Here is a 19,155-nt window from a genome sequence, read left to right on the forward strand (position 1 = left end):
AAATATATTTATTTTGATGCAACACAGAACATTGGAAAACAAGGGTTATTAATAATGGAAAATATTCAACCCTCGCTATATAGTATGAGACAGTTTTGCTAAGAATGGACCACTCACTGGTAGCTGGCTAACGGGCAAGTTTCCCCAAATGGCACCCCTGTTCACTTTAAGGTGCACTACTTTCGACCAAGGCCAATAGCAGTCCGGTCAACAGTAGTGCACTATATAGTGGACAGGCTGCCATTTGACCTTGTATTTAGAAGGTGGATTCAGAAATGCTGGGGAAAATTAGATCATTCCGTTTGTAGATTCTGAAGGTATGTAGCAGACTGTTTGTTTATTCTGAAGGTATGTAGCAGACTGTTGTTTATTCTGAAGGTATGTAGCAGACTGTTGTTTATTCTGAAGGTATGTAGCAGACTGTTGTTTATTCTGAAGGTATGTAGCAGACTGTTGTTTATTCTGAAGGTATGTAGCAGACTGTTGTTTATTCTGAAGGTATGTAGCAGACTGTTGTTTATTCTGAAGGTATGTAGCAGACTGTTGTTTATTCTGAAGGTATGTAGCAGACTGTTGTTTTGTTCTGAAGGTATGTAGCAGACTGTTGTTTATTCAGACTGTTGTTTATTTGTTTAGCAGACTGTTGTTTGTGGATTCTGAAGGTATGTAGCAGACTGTTGTTTATTCTGAAGGTATGTAGCAGACTGTTGTTTGTGGATTCTGAAGGTATGTAGCAGACTGTTGTTTATTCTGAAGGTATGTAGCAGACTGTTGTTTGTGGATTCTGAAGGTATGTAGCAGACTGTTATTTTGCATCAGTTAAGGTTTTTTACAAACAAAACTCAGTTTATTGAGCTAAAGGGGCAATCTGGGATTTGACTAATTTCAAAACATGATTAAAAACGTTTCAATCTCACAGATGGACTTGCCTCCATAGCTGCGTTTATACATTTGGGAGTGGCTATCCCTCAGCTGTTTACCAAAAGTGGCGTGGTGACTGCTTTGTTGTTGTCTGAATCCCAGATTGTCCCTTTAAAAAGAACATGAGGCGCTTCTGGGTGACGTTTCCCTAGATACAAATCTAGAATCCACTTCCCCTCAACCATTAGAAAAAAACTGACCCAAGATCAGCGTCTAGGGGCAATGTCACCCTACACCACACCAGGCAGCCTCACTTCTCCGTCAGCACCCTGGCGGTCTCCTCCAAGGCCTTGCAGGGCTCGTTGGGGGGTGGGATCTTCAGATCAGTAGGCTCCACCCCCCACACCTCCGTGGCGTAGTCGGTGATGGTGCGGTCGCTAGAGAACTTTCCGGAAGCAGCGATATTCTTGATCGCCATCTGCGTCCAGTCCTTAGGATTCTATAAGAAACAACATGAATAATATATATCATACTGTATGTCATTATATAATACAAAAGTATAATTTATAATATATATTATCATAGTAATATATAAGTAAAATGTACTTACAATTTGGTCACTTAAAGTAAGTGCATTCAGTTAAGGTAGCTAAGACAACCACATATCCAAGGTAGCTAAGACAACCACGTATCCAAGGTAGCTAAGACAACCACGTATCCAAGGTAGCTAAGACAACCACGTATCCAAGGTAGCTAAGACAACCACATCTCCGCTAAGACAACCACATCCAAGGTAGCTAAGACAACCACGTATCCAAGGTAGCTAAGACAACCACAAGGTAGCTCTCCAAGGTAGCTAAGACAACCACATCTCCAAGGTAGCTAAGACAACCATCCAAGGTAGCTAAGACAACGACGTATCCAAGGTAGCTAAGACAACCACGTATCCAAGGTAGCTAAGACAACCACGTATCCAAGGTAGCTAAGACAACCACGTATCCAAGGTAGCTAAGACAACCACGTATCCAAGGTAGCTAAGACAACCACGTCTCCAAGGTAGCTAAGACAACCACATCTCCAAGGTAGCTAAGACAACCACATCTCCAAGGTAGCTAAGACAACCACATATCCAAGGTAGCTAAGACAACCACATATCCAAGGTAGCTAAGACAACCACATTCACTACACAGTGCATACGTTATTTACATAAGTATTCAGACCCCTTCGCTATGAGACTCAAAATGGAGCAAAGGTGCATCCTGTTTCCATTGATCATCCTTGAGATGTTTTACAACTTCATTGGAGTCACCTGTGGTAAATTCAATTGATTGGACATGATTTGGAAAGACACACACCTGTCTATATAAGGTCCCACAGTTGACAGTGCATGTCAGAGTAAAAACCAAGTCATGAGGTTGAAGGAATTGTCCATAGAGGTCAGAGAGGATTATGTCGAGGCACAGATCTGGGGAAGGGTACCAACAACATTTCTGCAGCATTGAAGGTCCCCAAGAACACAGTGGCCTCCATCATTCTTAAATGGAAGAAGTTTGGAACCACCAAGACTCTTTCTTGAGCTGGCCACCCGGCCAAACTGAGCTCAACAAAGTACTGAGTGAAGGGTCTGAATACTTATGTAAATGTTCTATTTTAGTATAAATATTTTTGGAGAAACCAGTTTTTGCTTTGTCATTACGGGTTATTGTGTGTAGATTGATGAAGAAAAATGTCATCAATTTTAGAATAAGGCTGTAACGTAACAAAATGTGGATAAAGGGAAGGGGTCTGAATACTTTCGAATGCAATGTATATACACAAAAGTATGTGGACACCCCTTCAAATAAGTTATTCGACTATTTCAGCCACACCCGTTGCTGACCGGTGTATAACATCGAGCACACAGCCATGCAATCTCCATAGACAAACATTGGCAGTAGAATGGCCCGTACTGAAGAGCTCAGTGACTTTCAACGTGGCACCATCATAGGATGCCACCTTTCCAACAAGTCAGTTCTGCCCTGCTAGAGCTGCCTCGGACAACTAAGTGCAGTTATTGTGAAGTGAAAATGTCTAGGAGCAACAACGGTTCAGCCGCGAAGTGGTAGGCAACACAAGCTCACGGAACGGGACCGGCGAGTGCTGAAAGCACGTAAAAAATAATCTGTCCTCGGTTGCAACACTCACTACCGAGTTCCAAACTGCCTCTGGAAGTCATAATGATGTTTACCTGATATAGTCATTATTAACTAGAGGTACATGAGGGATAATGATGATTACCTGATATAGTCATTATTAACTAGAGGTACATGAGGGATAATGATGTTTACCTGATATAGTTATTAACTAGAGGTACATGAGGGATAATGATGGGATAATGATGAGGGATTACCTGATATAGTCATTATTAACTAGAGGTACATGAGGATAATGATGATTACCTGATATAGATAATGATGATTACCTGATATAGTCATTATTAACTAGAGGTACATGAGGGATAATGATGATTACCTGATATAGTCATTATTAACTAGAGGTACATGAGGGATAATGATGATTACCTGATATAGTCATTATTAACTAGAGGTACATGAGGGATAATGATGTTTACCTGATATAGTTATTAACTAGAGGTACATGAGGGATAATGATGTTTACCTGATATAGTTATTAACTAGAGGTACATGAGGGATAATGATGTTTACCTGATATAGTTATTAACTAGAGGTACATGAGGGATAATGATGTTTACCTGATATAGTTATTAACTAGAGGTACATGAGGGATAATGATGATTACCTGATATAGTCATTATTAACTAGAGGTACATGAGGGATAATGATGTTTACCTGATATAGTCATTATTAACTAGAGGTACATGGAGGATAATGATGATTACCTGATATAGTCATTATTAACTAGAGGTACATGAGGGATAATGATGATTACCTGATATAGTCATTATTAACTAGAGGCACATGAGGGATAATGATGATTACCTGATATAGTCATTATTAACTAGAGGTACATGAGGGATAATGATGATTACCTGATATAGTTATTAACTAGAGGTACATGGAGGATAATGATGATGATAATGATGATTACCTGATATAGTTGGCTGACTTTCTCCTGGCACTTAATGTAACCCTCATAGTCTGCAAACACCTTGAAGCTGAAGAGAGAGAGTCAGTCAATGCCAAGACCACCCACACCCACACACACACACACAGTGAAGTAACTGTACCTACCGGTCGTGGTTGAAGAGCATGTTGGTGACGTCCTTGAAGAGCTCTGGTTGTTTGGGGCTGAAGAATCCTCCCTGAATCTGGTCAACGGCCTGCTTCAGTTCTGGGATGTTGTTGTAATACGTCACGGCATCGTAGCTTTAGAGGAGAGGACAAAGTAGAAACTGGTATTAATACGTCACACACACACACACACACACTACAACAGGAAATGAATTTTTGATACAACAGGAAATGAATTTCGACACTGTGTTAGATTGTGGAAAACCAAAGTGTGTGTGTTCCCCCTCTACGTCCATCTGTGTGTGTGTGTGTGTGTGTGAGAGAGTTCCCCCTCTACGTCCATCTGTGTGTGTGTGTGAGAGAGAGTTACCCCTGTACGTCCATCTGTGTGTGTGTGTGTGTGTGTGTCAGTCGGTATGCGTCCGTCTGTGTGAGTTACCCCTGTACGTCCATCTGTGTGTGTGTGTGTGTGTGTGTGTGAGTGAGTGAGAGTTACCCCTGTACGTCCATCTGTGTGTGTGTGTGAGAGAGTTACCCCTGTACGTCCATCTGTGTGTGGGTGTGTGTGTTACCCCTGTACGTCCATCTCTGCCACGTCCTCCACCCTCATGCCGAAGATGAACATGTTCTCCTCTCCAGCCTCCTCGGCCATCTCTACGTTGGCTCCGTCCATGGTGCCGATGGTGAGAGCTCCGTTCAGCATGAACTTCATGTTGCCAGTGCCGGACGCCTCCGTGCCAGCTGTGGAGATCTGCTCAGACAGGTCCGTGGCTGGGATTACTGTAGGGGGATAGATTACAGTAGGGGGGATAGATTACTGTAGGGGGATAGATTACTGTAGGGGGATAGATTACTGTAGGGGGGATAGATTACTGTAGGGGGATAGATTACTGCAGGGGGGATAGTACTGTAGGGGGATAGATAGGGGGACTGTAGGGGGATAGATTACTGTAGGGGGATAGATTACTGTAGGGGGGGGATAGGGGGATTACTGTAGGGGGATAGATTACTGTAGGGGGATAGATTACTGTACTGGGGGGATAGATTACTGTAGGGGGGATAGATTACTGTAGGGGGGATAGATTACTGTAGGGGGATAGATTACTGTAGGGGGATAGATTACTGTAGGGGGATAGATTACTGTAGGGGGATAGATTACTGTAGGGGGGATAGATTACTGTAGGGGGATAGATTACTGTAGGGGGGGATAGATTACTGTAGGGGGATAGGGGGGGATAGATTACTGACTAGGGGAAATAGGGGGAAATAGATGACTGTAGGGGGAAATAGATGACTGAAATAGATGACTGAAAGGGGAAATATGATAGGGGAAATAGATGACTGAAAGATTACTGGGGAAATAGATGACTGTAGGGGGAAATAGATGACTGAAAGGGGGAAATAGATGACACTAGGGGGAAATAGATGACTGTAGGGGGGAAATAGATGACTGAAAGGGGGAAATAGATGACTGTAGGGGGAAATAGATGACTAGGGGAAATAGATTACTGTAGGGGGAAATAGATGACTGTATGGGGGAAATATGATGTAGGGGGAACTGTGATTGGGGGAAATAGATGACTGAAATATATTAGAAATAGATGGGGAAATAGATGACTGTAAGGGGGAAATAGATGACTGAAAGGGGGAAATAGGGGGAAATAGATGACTGAAAGGGGGAAATAGGGGAAATAGATTACTGTAGGGGGGAAATAGATGACTGTAGGGGGAAATAGATGACTGTAGGGGGAAATAGATGATTGAGATGGGGGAAATAGATGACCTTAGGGGGGAAATATATTACTGTAGGGGAAATAGATGACTGTAATGGGGGAAATAGATGACTGTAGGGGAAATAGATGACTGTAAGGGGGAAATAGATGACTGTAGGGGGAAATAGATGACTAGGGGGATAGATTACTGTAGGGGGATAGATTACTGTAGGGGGGGGATAGATTACTGTGATTGGGGGAATAGATTACTGTAGGGGGGAAATAGATTACTGTAGGGGAAATAGATGACTGTAGGGGGAAATAGATGACTGTAGGGGGAAATAGATGACTGTAGGGGGAAATAGATGACTGTAGGGGGAAATAGATGACTAGATGACTGTAGGGGGGAAATAGATGACTGTAGGGGGAAATAGATGACTGTAGGGGGATAGGGGGAAATAGATGACTGTAAGGGGGAAATAGATGGAGAAATAGATGACTGTAAGGAGGAGAAATAGATGACTGTAGGGGGGATGACTGTAGGGGGAAATAGATGACTGGGGGAAATAGATGACTGAAATAGATGATTGGGGGAAATAGATGACTGTAGGGGGGGGGGAATAGATGACTGTAAGGGGGGGAAATAGATGACTGTAAGGGGGAGAAATAGATGACTGTAAGGGGGAAATAGATGACTGTAAGGGGGGAATAGATGACTGTAAGGAGGAGAAATAGATGACTGTAAGCGGGGGGAAATAGATGACTGTAAGGGGGAAATAGATGACTGTAGGGGGGAAATAAGTAGATGACTGAAATAGATGGGGGAAATAGATGACTGTAGGGGGGGGGGGGAAATAGATGACTGTAGGGGGAAATAGATGACTGTAGGGGGAAATAGATGACTGTAGGGGGAAATAGATGACTGTAGGGGTAGATGACTGGGGAAATAGATGACTGTAGGAGGGAGGACATAGATGACTGTAGGGGGAAATAGATGACTGTAGGGGGAAATAGATGACTGTAAGGGGGAAATAGATGACTGTGGGGGGGATATAGATGACTGTAGGGGGAAATAGATGACTGTAGGGGGTAGATGACTGTAGGGGGGAAATAGATGACTCTAGGGGGGGGAAATAGATGACTCTAGGGGGAAATAGATGACTGTAGGGGGAAATAGATGACTGTAGGGGGAAATAAATAGATGACTGTAGGGGGAAATAGATGACTGTAGGGGGAAATAGATTACTGTAGGGGGAAATAGATGACTGTATGGGGGGAAATAAATAGATGACTGTAGGGGGGAAATAGATTACTGTAGGGGGGAAATAGATGACTGTAGGGGGGAAAGAGGATGACTGTAGGGGGGAAATAGATGAGAGGAGGGAGAACTTGCACAATTGGTGGCTGACTAAATACTTTTTTGCCCCACTGTATATAGTAGATAGTACCTTTCTCAGCCAGGGAGACTCTGTAGTTCTCCAGGTAGATATATAGTAGATATATATATAGTAGATAGTACCTTTCTCAGCCAGGGAGACTCTGTAGTTCTCCAGGTAGATATATAGTAGATAGATATATAGTAGATAGTACCTTTCTCAGCCAGGGAGACTCTGTAGTTCTCCAGGTAGATATATAGTAGATAGATACCGTACCGTTCTCCAGGTAGATATATATATATAGTAGATAGATATATAGTAGATAGTACCTTTCTCAGCCAGGGAGACTCTGTAGTTCTCCAGGTAGATATATAGTAGATAGATATATAGTAGATAGTACCTTTCTCAGCCAGGGAGACTCTGTAGTTCTCCAGGTAGATATATAGATAGATAGATACCTTTCTCAGCCAGGAGACTGTAGTTCTCCAGGTAGATATATATATAGTAGATAGATATATAGTAGATCGTACCTTTCTCAGCCAGGAGACTCTGTAGTTCTCCAGGTAGATATATAGTAGATAGTCAGCCAGGGAGAGATAGATATATATAGTAGATAGATATATAGTAGATAGTACCTTTCTCAGCCAGGGAGACTCTGTAGTTCTCCAGGTAGATATATATATAGTAGATATATATATAGTAGATAGATATATAGTAGATAGTACCTTTCTCAGCCAGGGAGACTCTGTAGTTCTCCAGGTAGATATATATATAGTAGATAGATATATAGTAGATAGTACCTTTCTCAGCCAGGGAGACTCTGTAGTTCTCCAGGTAGATATATATATAGTAGATATATATATAGTAGATAGATATATAGTAGATAGTACCTTTCTCAGCCAGGGAGACTCTGTAGTTCTCCAGGTAGATATATAGTAGATAGTACCTTTCTCAGCCAGGGAGACTCTGTAGTTCTCCAGGTAGATATATATATAGTAGATAGATTTATAGTAGATCGTACCTTTCTCAGCCAGGGAGACTCTGTAGTTCTCCAGGTAGATATATATATAGTAGATAGATTTATAGTAGATAGTACCTTTCTCAGCCAGGGAGACTCTGTAGTTCTCCTGGTAGATATATAGTAGATAGATACCGTACCGTTCTCCAGGTAGATATATATATATAGTAGATAGATATATAGTAGATAGTACCTTTCTCAGCCAGGGAGACTCTGTAGTTCTCCAGGTAGATATATAGTAGATAGTACCTTTCTCAGCCAGGGAGACTCTGTAGTTCTCCAGGTAGATATATATATAGTAGATAGATTTATAGTAGATAGTACATTTCTCAGCCAGGGAGACTCTGTAGTTCTCCAGGTAGATATATATATAGTAGATAGATTTATAGTAGATAGTACCTTTCTCAGCCAGGGAGACTCTGTAGTTCTCCAGGTAGATGACCTTCAGTTTGCTTCCCACCACTGGGTCTTTGTTGACCACATGTGCGACGGCCGTGATCAGCTTGATGATCTTCTTGGCCATGTGATACCCTGGGGCAGCCTGTAGAGGGAGACAAAGCTCTCAATGGTACCCCGGGGCAGCCTGTAGAGGGAGACAACGCTCTCAATGGTACCCCGGGGCAGCCTGTAGAGGGAGACAACGCTCTCAATGGTACCCCGGGGCAGCCTGTAGAGGGAGACAACGCTCTCAATGGTACCCCGGGGCAGCCTGTAGAGGGAGACGACGCTCTCAATGGTACCCCGGGGCAGCCTGTAGAGGGAGACGACGCTCTCAATGGTACCCAGCCTGTAGAGGGGCAGCCTGTAGAGGGAGACGACGCTCTCAATGGTACCCCGGGGCAGCCTGTAGAGGGAGACGACGCTCTCAATGGTACCCCGGGGCAGCCTGTAGAGGGAGACAACGCTCTCAATGGTACCCCGGGGCAGCCTGTAGAGGGAGACGACTCTCTCAATGGTACCCCGGGGCAGCCTGTAGAGCTCTACTTCACACAGGGTGTCCATGGGGCTCTACTTCACACAGGGGGTCCATGGGGCTCTACTTCAGACAGGGGGTCCATGGGGCTCTACTTCAGACCGGGGGTCTATGGGGCTCTACTTCAGACAGGGGGTCCATGGGGCTCTACTTCAGACAGGGGGTCCATGGGGCTCTACTTCACACAGGGGAGGGGTCCATGGGGCTCTACTTCACACAGGGGAGGGGGTCCATGGGGCTCTACTTCACACAGGGGAGGGGGTCCATGGGGCTCTACTTCAGACAGGGGGTCCATGGGGCTCTACTTCAGACAGGGGGTCCATGGGGCTCTACTTCAGACAGGGGGTCCATTGAGCTCTACTTCAGACAGGGGGTCCATGGGGCTCTACTTCAGACAGGGGGTCCATGGGGCTCTACTTCAGACCGGGGTCCATGGGGCTCAGACAGGTGGTCCTTCAGACAGGGGGTCCATGGGGCTCTACTTCAGACAGGGGGTCCATGGGGCTCTACTTCAGACAGGGGTCCATGGGGCTCTACTTCAGACAGGGGGTCCATGGGGCTCTACTTCAGACAGGGGGTCCATGGGGCTCTACTTCAGACAGGGGGTCCATGGGGCTCTACTTCAGACAGGGGGTCCATGGGGCTCTACTTCAGACAGGGGGTCCATGGGGCTCTACTTCACACAGGGGAGGGGTCCATGGGGCTCTACTTCACACAGGGGAGGGGTCCATGGGGCTCTACTTCACACAGGGGAGGGGTCCATGGGGCTCTACTTCACACAGGGGGGGGTCCATGGGGCTCTACTTCAGACAGGGGGTCCATGGGGCTCTACTTCAGACAGGGGGTCCATGGGGCTCTACTTCAGACAGGGGGTTTATAGGGCTCTGGTAAAACTTAGTGCACAATTTCAGACACAGCATCTCTCTCTCTCAAAACCAATCTGAGGAGAAGATCCACAGTTCCTTCCTTAGAGCCTTCTCCTCCAATTCATTTGAAAAGGACGAGAGGGGAGAGTAGGTGGGGAATCATGGGAAGACTCATTGAGAAAGAGTCCTAGGCTATTCATGTAATGGGTTTTGAGTTGAGTGACTCACATACATACCTTGCCACCAATGATCACAGTCCGGGGAACAAAAGGTGCTTTTGGGTTCTTCTTGATGCCTTAAAAAAAAAAAAAAGATGACTTGTTCACACTTTAAACAAGGTATTACATATTATAAAGACTTAATTAAGCCTTCATAACCCTTTATAAGGCCTACATAGAAGCTTCACAAATCATTTATAAGCAGATGTCATTCTAAAATCAAGGTGAAAACTATGATCCCTTATTGAAAGCTATGATCCCTTATTGAAAGCTATGATCCCTTATTGAAAACTATGATCCCTTATTGAAAACTATGATCCCTTATTGAAAGCTATGATCCCTTATTGAAAACTATGATCCCTTATTGAAAGCTATGATCCCTTATTGAAAGCTATGATCCCTTATTGAAAGCTATGATCCCTTATTGAAAGCTATGATCCCTTATTGAAAGCTATGATCCCTTATTGAAAACTATGATCCCTTATTGAAAGCTATGATCCCTTATTGAAAGCTATGATCCCTTATTGAAAGCTATGATCCCTTATTGAAAGCTATGATCCCTTATTGAAAACTATGATCCCTTATTTGATCCCTTATTGAAAGCTATGATCCCTTATTGAAAGCTATGATCCCTTATTGAAAGCTATGATCCCTTATTGAAAGCTATGATCCCTTATTGAAAGCTATGATCCCTTATTGAAAACTATGATCCCTTATTGAAAGCTATGATCCCTTATTGAAAGCTATCCCTTATTATTGAAAGCTATGATCCCTTATTGAAAACTATGATCCCTTATTGAAAGCTATGATCCCTTATTGAAAGAAAACTATTGAAAGATCCCTTATTGAAAACTATGATCCCTTATTGAAAGCTATGATCCCTTATTGAAAGCTATGATCCCTTATTGAAAGCTATGATAAACCCTTATTATCCCTTATTGAAAAGCTATGATCCCTTATTGAAATGATCCCTTATTGAAAACTATGATCCCTTATTGAAAGCTATGATCCCTTATTGAAAGCTATGATCCCTTATTAAAAGCTATGATCCCTTATTGAAAGCTATGAACCCTTATTGAAAGCTATGATCCCTTATTGAAAGCTATAAACCCTTATTGAAAGCTATGATCCCTTATTGAAAGCTATGATCCCTTATTGAAAGCTATGATCCCTTATTGAAAGCTATGATCCCTTGTTAAATCCACTTCTATCAGTGTAGATGAAGTGGAGGAGACATGTAGATGAAGGGGAGGAGACATGTAAAAAGAAGGATTTTTAAGCCTTGAGACAATTGAGACATGGATTGTATGTGTGTGCCATTCAGAGGGTGAATGGGAAAGACAAAACATGTAAGTGCCGTTGAATGGGTTACGGTAGTAGGTGTCAAACGCACCGGTTTGTGTCAAGAACTGCATCGCAGTGCTAGAGGCGTCGCTACAGGCCCGGGTTCGATCCCGGGCTGTATCACAACCCGGCCATGATCGCCATAGGGTGTCAGTTGAACGGTGTTTCCTCCGACACATTGGTGCGGCTGGTTTCTGGGGTGAGCGGGCGGGTGTTAAGGAGAGCGGTTTGGTGGGTCATGTTTCGGAGGAGCCCGTTGGGGAGTTGCAGCGACGAGACAAGATCGAAATTGGGGAGAGAAAAAAAATATAAATAAATATATATATATAAAAAGAACTGCGATGCTGCTGGGTTTTTCAGCTCAACAGTTTTCCTGTGTGCATCAACAATTATCCACTCCCCAAAGGACATCCAGCCAACTTGATGCAACTGTGGAAAGCATTGAAAGCACTGTGCAGAGTCCATGCCCCGAAGAATTGAGGCTGTTCTGAGGGCGCAAGGGGGGGATGCAACACAATATTATGAAGGTGTTCCTAATGTTTTGTACACTCAGTGTAGGGTACTGTGGTCTAGATAGGGGGTAGGGTGGTCTGTATAGGGGGTAGGGTGGTCTGTATAGGGGTAGGGTGCTGTGGTCTAGATAGGGGATAGGGTGCTGTGGTCTAGATAGGGGGTAGGGTGGTCTGTATAGGGGTAGGGTCTAGATAGGGGTAGGGTGGTCTAGGGGTAGGGTGGTCTGTATAGGGGTAGGGTGCTGTGGTCTAGATAGGGATAGGGTGCTGTGGTCTAGATAGGGGTAGGGTGGTCTGTATAGGGGGTAGGGTGCTGTGGTCTAGAGGGGGTAGGGTGGGGGGTAGGGTGGTCTGTATAGGGGGTAGGGTGCTGTGGTCTAGATAGGGGTAGGGTGCTGTGGTCTAGATAGGGGTAGGGTGGTCTGTATAGGGGGTAGGGTGCTGTGGTCTAGATAGGGTGGTCTGTAGGGGTGCTGTGGTCTAGATAGGGGTAGGGTGGTCTGTATAGGGGTAGGGTGCTGTGGTCTAGATAGGGGTAGGGTGCTGTGGTCTAGATAGGGGTAGGGTGGTCTGTATAGGGGTAGGGTGCTGTGGTCTAGATAGGGGGTAGGGTGCTGTGGTCTAGATAGGGGTAGGGTGGTCTGTATAGGGGGTAGGGTGCTGTGGTCTGATAGGGGGTAGGGTGGTGGTCTAGATAGGGGTAGGGTGGTCTGTATAGGGGTAGGGGTGGTCTGATAGGGGGGTAGTGGTGGTCTGTATAGGGTGGTCTGGGTAGGGCGCTGTGGTCTGTATAGGGGTAGGGTGGTCTGTATAGGGGGTAGGGTGGTCTGTATAGGGGTAGGGTGCTGTGGTCTGATAGGGGGTAGGGTGGTCTGTATAGGGGGTAGGGTGCTGTGGTCTGTATAGGGGGTAGGGTGGTCTGTATAGGGGTAGGGGTGGTCTGTATAGGGGGTAGGGTGCTGTGGTCTGATAGGGGTAGGGTGCTGTGGTCTAGATAGGGGGTAGGGTGGTCTGTATAGGGGTAGGGGTGGTCTAGATAGGGGTAGGGTGCTGTGGTCTAGATAGGGGTAGGGTGCTGTGGTCTAGATAGGGGTAGGGTGGTCTGTATAGGGGGTAGGGTGCGTGGTCTAGATAGGGGTAGGGTGGTCTGTATAGGGGTAGGGTGCTGTGGTCTAGATAGGGGTAGGGTGCTGTGGTCTAGATAGGGGGTAGGGTGGTCTGATAGGGGTAGGGTGCTGTGGTCTAGTATAGGGGTAGGGGTGGTCTGTATAGGGGTAGGGTGCTGTGGTCTAGATAGGGGGTAGGGTGCTGTGGTCTAGATAGGGGTAGGGGTGGGATAGGGGTAGGGTGCCGTGGTCTAGATAGGGGTAGGGTGCTGTGGTCTAGATAGGGGTAGGGGGTGCTGTGGTCTAGATAGGGGTAGGGTGGTCTGTGGTCTGTATAGGGGGTAGGGTGCTGTGGTCTAGATAGGGGGTAGGGTGGTCTGTATAGGGGGTGTGGTCTAGATAGGGGTAGGGTGCTGTGGTCTAGATAGGGGTAGGGTGCTGTGGTCTAGATAGGGGGTAGGGTGCTGTGGTCTAGATAGGGGGTAGGGTGTCTGTGGTGGTCTAGATAGGGGTAGGGTGCTGTGGTGCTGTGGTCTAGATAGGGATAGGGTGCTGTGGTCTAGATAGGGTAGGGTGCTGTGGTCTAGATAGGGGGTATGGTGCTGTGGTCTAGATAGGGGGTAGGGTGCTGTGGTCTAGATAGGGGATAGGGTGCTGTGGTCTAGATAGGGGATAGGGTGCTGTGGTCTAGATAGGGGATAGGGTGCTGTGGTCTGTATAGGGGTATGGTGCTGTGGTCTAGATAGGGGGTAGGGTGCTGTGGTCTAGATAGGGGTAGGGTGCTGTGGTCTAGATAGGGGATAGGGTGCTGTGATCTGTATAGGGGGTAGGGTGGTCTGTATAGGGGGTAGGGTGGTCTGTAGGGGGTAGGGGTGGTCTGTATAGGGGGTAGGGTGCTGTGGTCTAGATAGGGGGTAGGGAGCTGTGGTCTAGATAGGGGTAGGGTGCTGTGGTCTAGATAGGGGTAGGGTGGTCTGTATAGGGGTAGGGTGCTGTGGTCTGTATAGGGGTAGGGTGCTGTGGTCTAGATAGGGGTAGGGTGCTGTGATCTGATAGGGGTAGGGTGCTATGGTCTAGATAGGGGTAGGGTGCTGTGATCTGATAGGGGTAGGGTGCTGTGGTCTAGATAGGGGATAGGGTGCTGTGATCTGTATAGGGGGTAGGGTGCTGTGGTCTGTATAGGGGGTAGGGTGGTGGTCTGTATAGGGGGTAGGGTGGTCTGTATAGGGGTGGTCTGTATAGGGGGTAGGGTGGTCTGATAGGGGTAGGGTGCTGTGGTCTAGATAGGGGATAGGGTGCTGTGGTCTAGATAGGGGATAGGGTGCCGTGGTCTAGATAGGGGGTAGGGTGGTCTGTAGGGGTGGGTGGTCTGTATAGGGGGTAGGGTGGTCTGTATAGGGGGTAGGGTGGTCTGTATAGGGGTAGGGAGCTGTGGTCTAGATAGGGGGTAGGGTGCTGTGGTCTAGATAGGGGGTAGGGTGGTCTGTATAGGGGGTAGGGTGCTGTGGTCTAGATAGGGATAGGGTGCTGTGGTCTAGATAGGGGATAGGGTGCTGTGGGATAGGGGGTGCTGTGATCTGTATAGGGGTAGGGTGGTCTGTATAGGGGTAGGGTGGTCTGTATAGGGGGTGGTCTGTATAGGGGTAGGGTGGTCTGTATAGGGGGTAGGGAGCTGTGGTCTAGATAGGGGTAGGGTGCTGTGGTCTAGATAGGGGTAGGGTGGTCTGTATAGGGGGTAGGGTGCTGTGGTCTGTATAGGGGTAGGGTGCTGTGGTCTAGATAGGGGATAGGGTGCTGTGATCTGTATAGGGGTAGGGTGCTGTGGTCTAGATAGGGGTAGGGTGCTGTGATCTGTATAGGGGTAGGGTGCTGTGGTCTAGATAGGGATAGGGTGCTGTGATCTGTATAGGGGGTAGGGTGCTGTGGTCTGTATAGGGGTAGGGTGGTCTGTATAGGGGTAGGGTGGTCTGTATAGGGGTGGTCTGTATAGGGGGTAGGGTGGTCTGTATAGGGGGTAGGGTGGTCTGTATAGGGGTGGGGGTAGGGGTATGGTGGTCTGTATAGGGGGTAGGGTGCTGTGACGTACGGTTGTACATGGTGATAATGTGAAGGCAGTTGAGGAGCTGCCGCTTGTACTCGTGAATCCTCTTATGTATAGGGGGTATGGTGGTCTGTATAGGGGGTAGGGTGGTCTGTATAGGGGGTAGGGTGGTCTGTATAGGGGGTAGGGTGGTGTGACATACGGTTGTACATGGTGATAATGTGAAGGCAGTTGAGGAGCTGCCGCTTGTACTCGTGAATCCTCTTATGTATAGGGGGTAGGGTGGTCTGTAGAAAGATGTGTCGGCATCGAGTAATTGTCTCTGGCCCCCTCCCAGTTAGGGGGAGTGATGAGCTCTACAGCAGAGTCTCACAACTCAATCGCTGGTTGAAAACTGTTTTCTGCCCCTCCCAAAAGATAGAATTTGTAGATAATTGGCCCTCTTTCTGGGACTCACCCACAAACAGGACCAAGCCTGACCTGCTGAGGAGTGACGGACTCCATCCTAGCTGGAGGGGTGCTCTCATCTTATCTACCAACATAGACAGGGCTCTAACTCCTCTAGCTCCACAATGAAATAGGGTGCAGGCCAGGCAGCAGGCTATTAGCCAGCCTGCCAGCATAGTGGAGTCTGCCACTACCACAGTCAGTGTAGTCAGCTCAGCTATCACCATTGAGACCGTGTCTGTGCCTCGACCTAGGTTGGGCAAAACTAAACATGGCGGTGTTCGCCTTAGCAATCTCACTAGGATAAAGACCACCTCCATTCCTGTCATTACTGAAAGAGATCATGATACCTCACATCTCAAAATAGGGCTACTTAATGTTAGATCCCTTACTTCAAAGGCAATTATAGTCAATGAACTAATCACTGATCATAATCTTGATGTGATTGGCCTGACTGAAACATGGCTTAAGCCTGATGAATTTACTGTTTTAAATGAGGCCTCACCTCCTGGCAACACTAGTGACCATATCCCCCGTGCATCCCGCAAAGGCGGAGGTGTTGCTAACATTTACGATAGCAAACTTCAATTTACAACAAAAAAAAATGACGTTTTCGTCTTTTGAGCTTCTAGTCATGAAATCTATGCAGCCTACTCAATCACTTTTTATAGCTACTGTTTACAGGCCTCCTGGGCCATATACAGCGTTTCTCACTGAGTTCCCTGAATTCCTATCGGACCTTGTAGTCATAGCAGATAATATTCTAATCTTTGGTGACTTTAATATTCACATGGAAAAGTCCACAGACCCACTCCAAAAGGCTTTCGGAGCCATCATCGACTCAGTGGGTTTTGTCCAACATGTCTCTGGACCCACTCACTGTCACAGTCATACGCTGGACCTAGTTTTGTCCCATGGAATAAATGTTGTGGATCTTAATGTTTTTCCTCATAATCCTGGACTATCGGACCACCATTTTATTACGTTTGCAATTGCAACAAATAATCTGCTCAGACCCCAACCAAGGAACATCAAAAGTTGTGCTATAAATTCACAGACAACACAAAGATTCCTTGATGCCCTTCCAGACTCCCTCTGCCTACCCAAGGACGCCAGAGGACAAAAATCAGTTAACCACCTAACTGAGGATCTCAATTTAACCTTGCGCAATACCCTAGATACAGTTGCACCCCTAAAAACTAAAAAAAAATCTCATAAGAAACTAGCTCCCTGGTACACAGAAAATACCTGAGCTCTGAAGCAAGCTTCCAGAAAATTGGAACGGAAATGGCGCCACACCAAACTGGAAGTCTTCCGACTAGCTTGGAAGGACGGTACCGTGCAGTACCGAAGAGCCCTTACTGCTGCTCGATCATCCTATTTTTCTAACTTAATTGAGGAAAATAAGAACAATCCGAAATTCCTTTTTGATACTGTCGCAAAGCTAACTAAAAAGCAGCATTCCCCAAGAGAGGATGACTTTCACTTTAGCAGTGATAAATTCATGAACTTCTTTGAGGAAAAGATTATGATTATTAGAAAGCAAATTACGGACTCCTCTTTAAACCTGCGTATTCCTCCAAACCTCAGTTGTCCTGAATCTGCACAACTCTGCCAGGACCTAGGATCAAGAGAGACGCTCAAGTGTTTTAGTACTATATCTCTTGACACAATGATGAAAATAATCATGGCCTCTAAACCTTCAAGCTGCATACTGGACCCTATTCCAACTAAACTACTGAAAGAGCTGCTTCCTGTGCTTGGCCCTCCTATGTTGAACATAATAAACGGCTCTCTATCCACTGGATGTGTACCAAACTCACTAAAAGTGGCAGTAATAAAGCCTCTCTTGAAAAAGCCAAACCTTGACCCAGAAAATATAAAAACTATCGGCCTATATCGAATCTTCCATTCCTCTCAAAAATTTTAGAGAGGGCTGTTGCGCAGCAAATCACTGCCTTCCTGAAGACAAACAATGTATACGAAATGCTTCAGTCTGGTTTTAGACCCCATCATAGCACTGAGACGGCACTTGTGAAGGTGGTAAATTACATTTTAATGGCATCGGACCGAGGCTCTGCATCTGTCCTCGTGCTCCTAGACCTTAGTGCTGCTTTTGATACCATCGATCACCACATTCTTTTGGAGAGATTGGAAACCCAAATTGGTCTACACGGACATGTTCTGGCCTGGTTTAGATCTTATCTGTCGGAAAGATATCAGTTTGTCTCTGTGAATGGTTTGTCCTCTGACAAATCAACTGTAAATTTCGGTGTTCCTCAAGGTTCCGTTTTAGGACCACTATTGTTTTCACTATATATTTTACCTCTTGGGGATGTTATTCAAAACATAATGTAAACTTTCACTGCTATGCGGATGACACACAGCTGTACATTTCAATGAAACATGGTGAAGCCCCAAAATTGCCCTCGCTAGAAGCATGTGTTTCAGACATAAGGAAGTGGATGGCTGCAAACTTTCTACTATTAAACTCGGACAAAACAGAGATGCTTGTTCTAGGTCCCAAGAAACAAAGAGATCTTCTGTTGAATCTGACAATTAATCTTAATGGTTGTACAGTCGTCTCAAATAAAACTGTGAAGGACCTCGGCGTTACTCTGGACCCTGATCTCTCTTTTGAAGAACATATCAAGACCATTTCGAGGACAGCTTTTTCCATCTACGTAACATTGCAAAAATCAGAAACTTTCTGTCCAAAAATGATGCAGAAAAATTAATCCATGCTTTTGTCACTTCTAGGTTAGACTACTGCAATGCTCTATTTTCCGGCTACCCGGATAAAGCACTAAATAAACTTCAGTTAGTGCTAAATACGGCTGCTAGAATCCTGACTAGAACCAAAAAATTTGATCATATTACTCCAGTGCTAGCCTCTCTACACTGGCTTCCTTTCAAAGCAAGGGCTGATTTCAAGGTTTTACTGCTAACCTACAAAGCATTACATGGGCTTGCTCCTACCTATCTCTCTGATTTGGTCCTGCCGTACATACCTACACGTACGCTACGGTCACAAGACGCAGGCCTCCTAATTGTCCCTAGAATTTCTAAGCAAACAGCTGGAGGCAGGGCTTTCTCCTATAGAGCTCCATTTTTATGGAACGGTCTGCCTACCCATGTCAGAGACGCAAACTCGGTCTCAACCTTTAAGTCTTTACTGAAGACTCATCTCTTCAGTGGGTCATATGATTGAGTGTAGTCTGGCCCAGGAGTGGGAAGGTGAACGGAAAGGCTCTGGAGCAACGAACCGCCCTTGCTGTCTCTGCCTGGCCGGTTCCCCTCTTTCCACTGGGATTCTATGCCTCTAAACCTATTACAGGGGCTGAGTCACTGGCTTACTGGGGCTCTCTCATGCCGTCCCTGGAGGGGGTGCGTCACCTGAGTGGGTTGATTCACTGTTGTGGCCATCCTG

The 19,155-nt window shown here is 45.9% G+C and overlaps 1 protein-coding gene across 1 annotated transcript in view; it reads right to left on the reverse strand.

Annotated features, from left to right (window-relative positions):
- Positions 1–653: 653 nt before the first annotated feature.
- The window catches only part of pygl (phosphorylase, glycogen, liver), a 69,189-nt gene continuing 50,687 nt past the window's right edge, over positions 654–19,155 (reverse strand). The window contains exons 15-20 of the mRNA XM_065004385.1: positions 10,294–10,352; positions 8,618–8,759; positions 4,685–4,892; positions 4,113–4,247; positions 3,970–4,036; positions 654–1,360 (exon numbers count right to left, since the gene is read on the reverse strand). Coding sequence (XP_064860457.1) covers positions 1,172–1,360; positions 3,970–4,036; positions 4,113–4,247; positions 4,685–4,892; positions 8,618–8,759; positions 10,294–10,352 — 800 coding nt within the window. The 3' untranslated portion in view covers positions 654–1,171. The remainder of the gene's footprint in view (positions 1,361–3,969; positions 4,037–4,112; positions 4,248–4,684; positions 4,893–8,617; positions 8,760–10,293; positions 10,353–19,155) is intronic.

The sequence above is a fragment of the Oncorhynchus nerka genome, linkage group LG18, assembly GCF_034236695.1.
Source record: "Oncorhynchus nerka isolate Pitt River linkage group LG18, Oner_Uvic_2.0, whole genome shotgun sequence".
NCBI lineage: Eukaryota > Metazoa > Chordata > Actinopteri > Salmoniformes > Salmonidae > Oncorhynchus > Oncorhynchus nerka.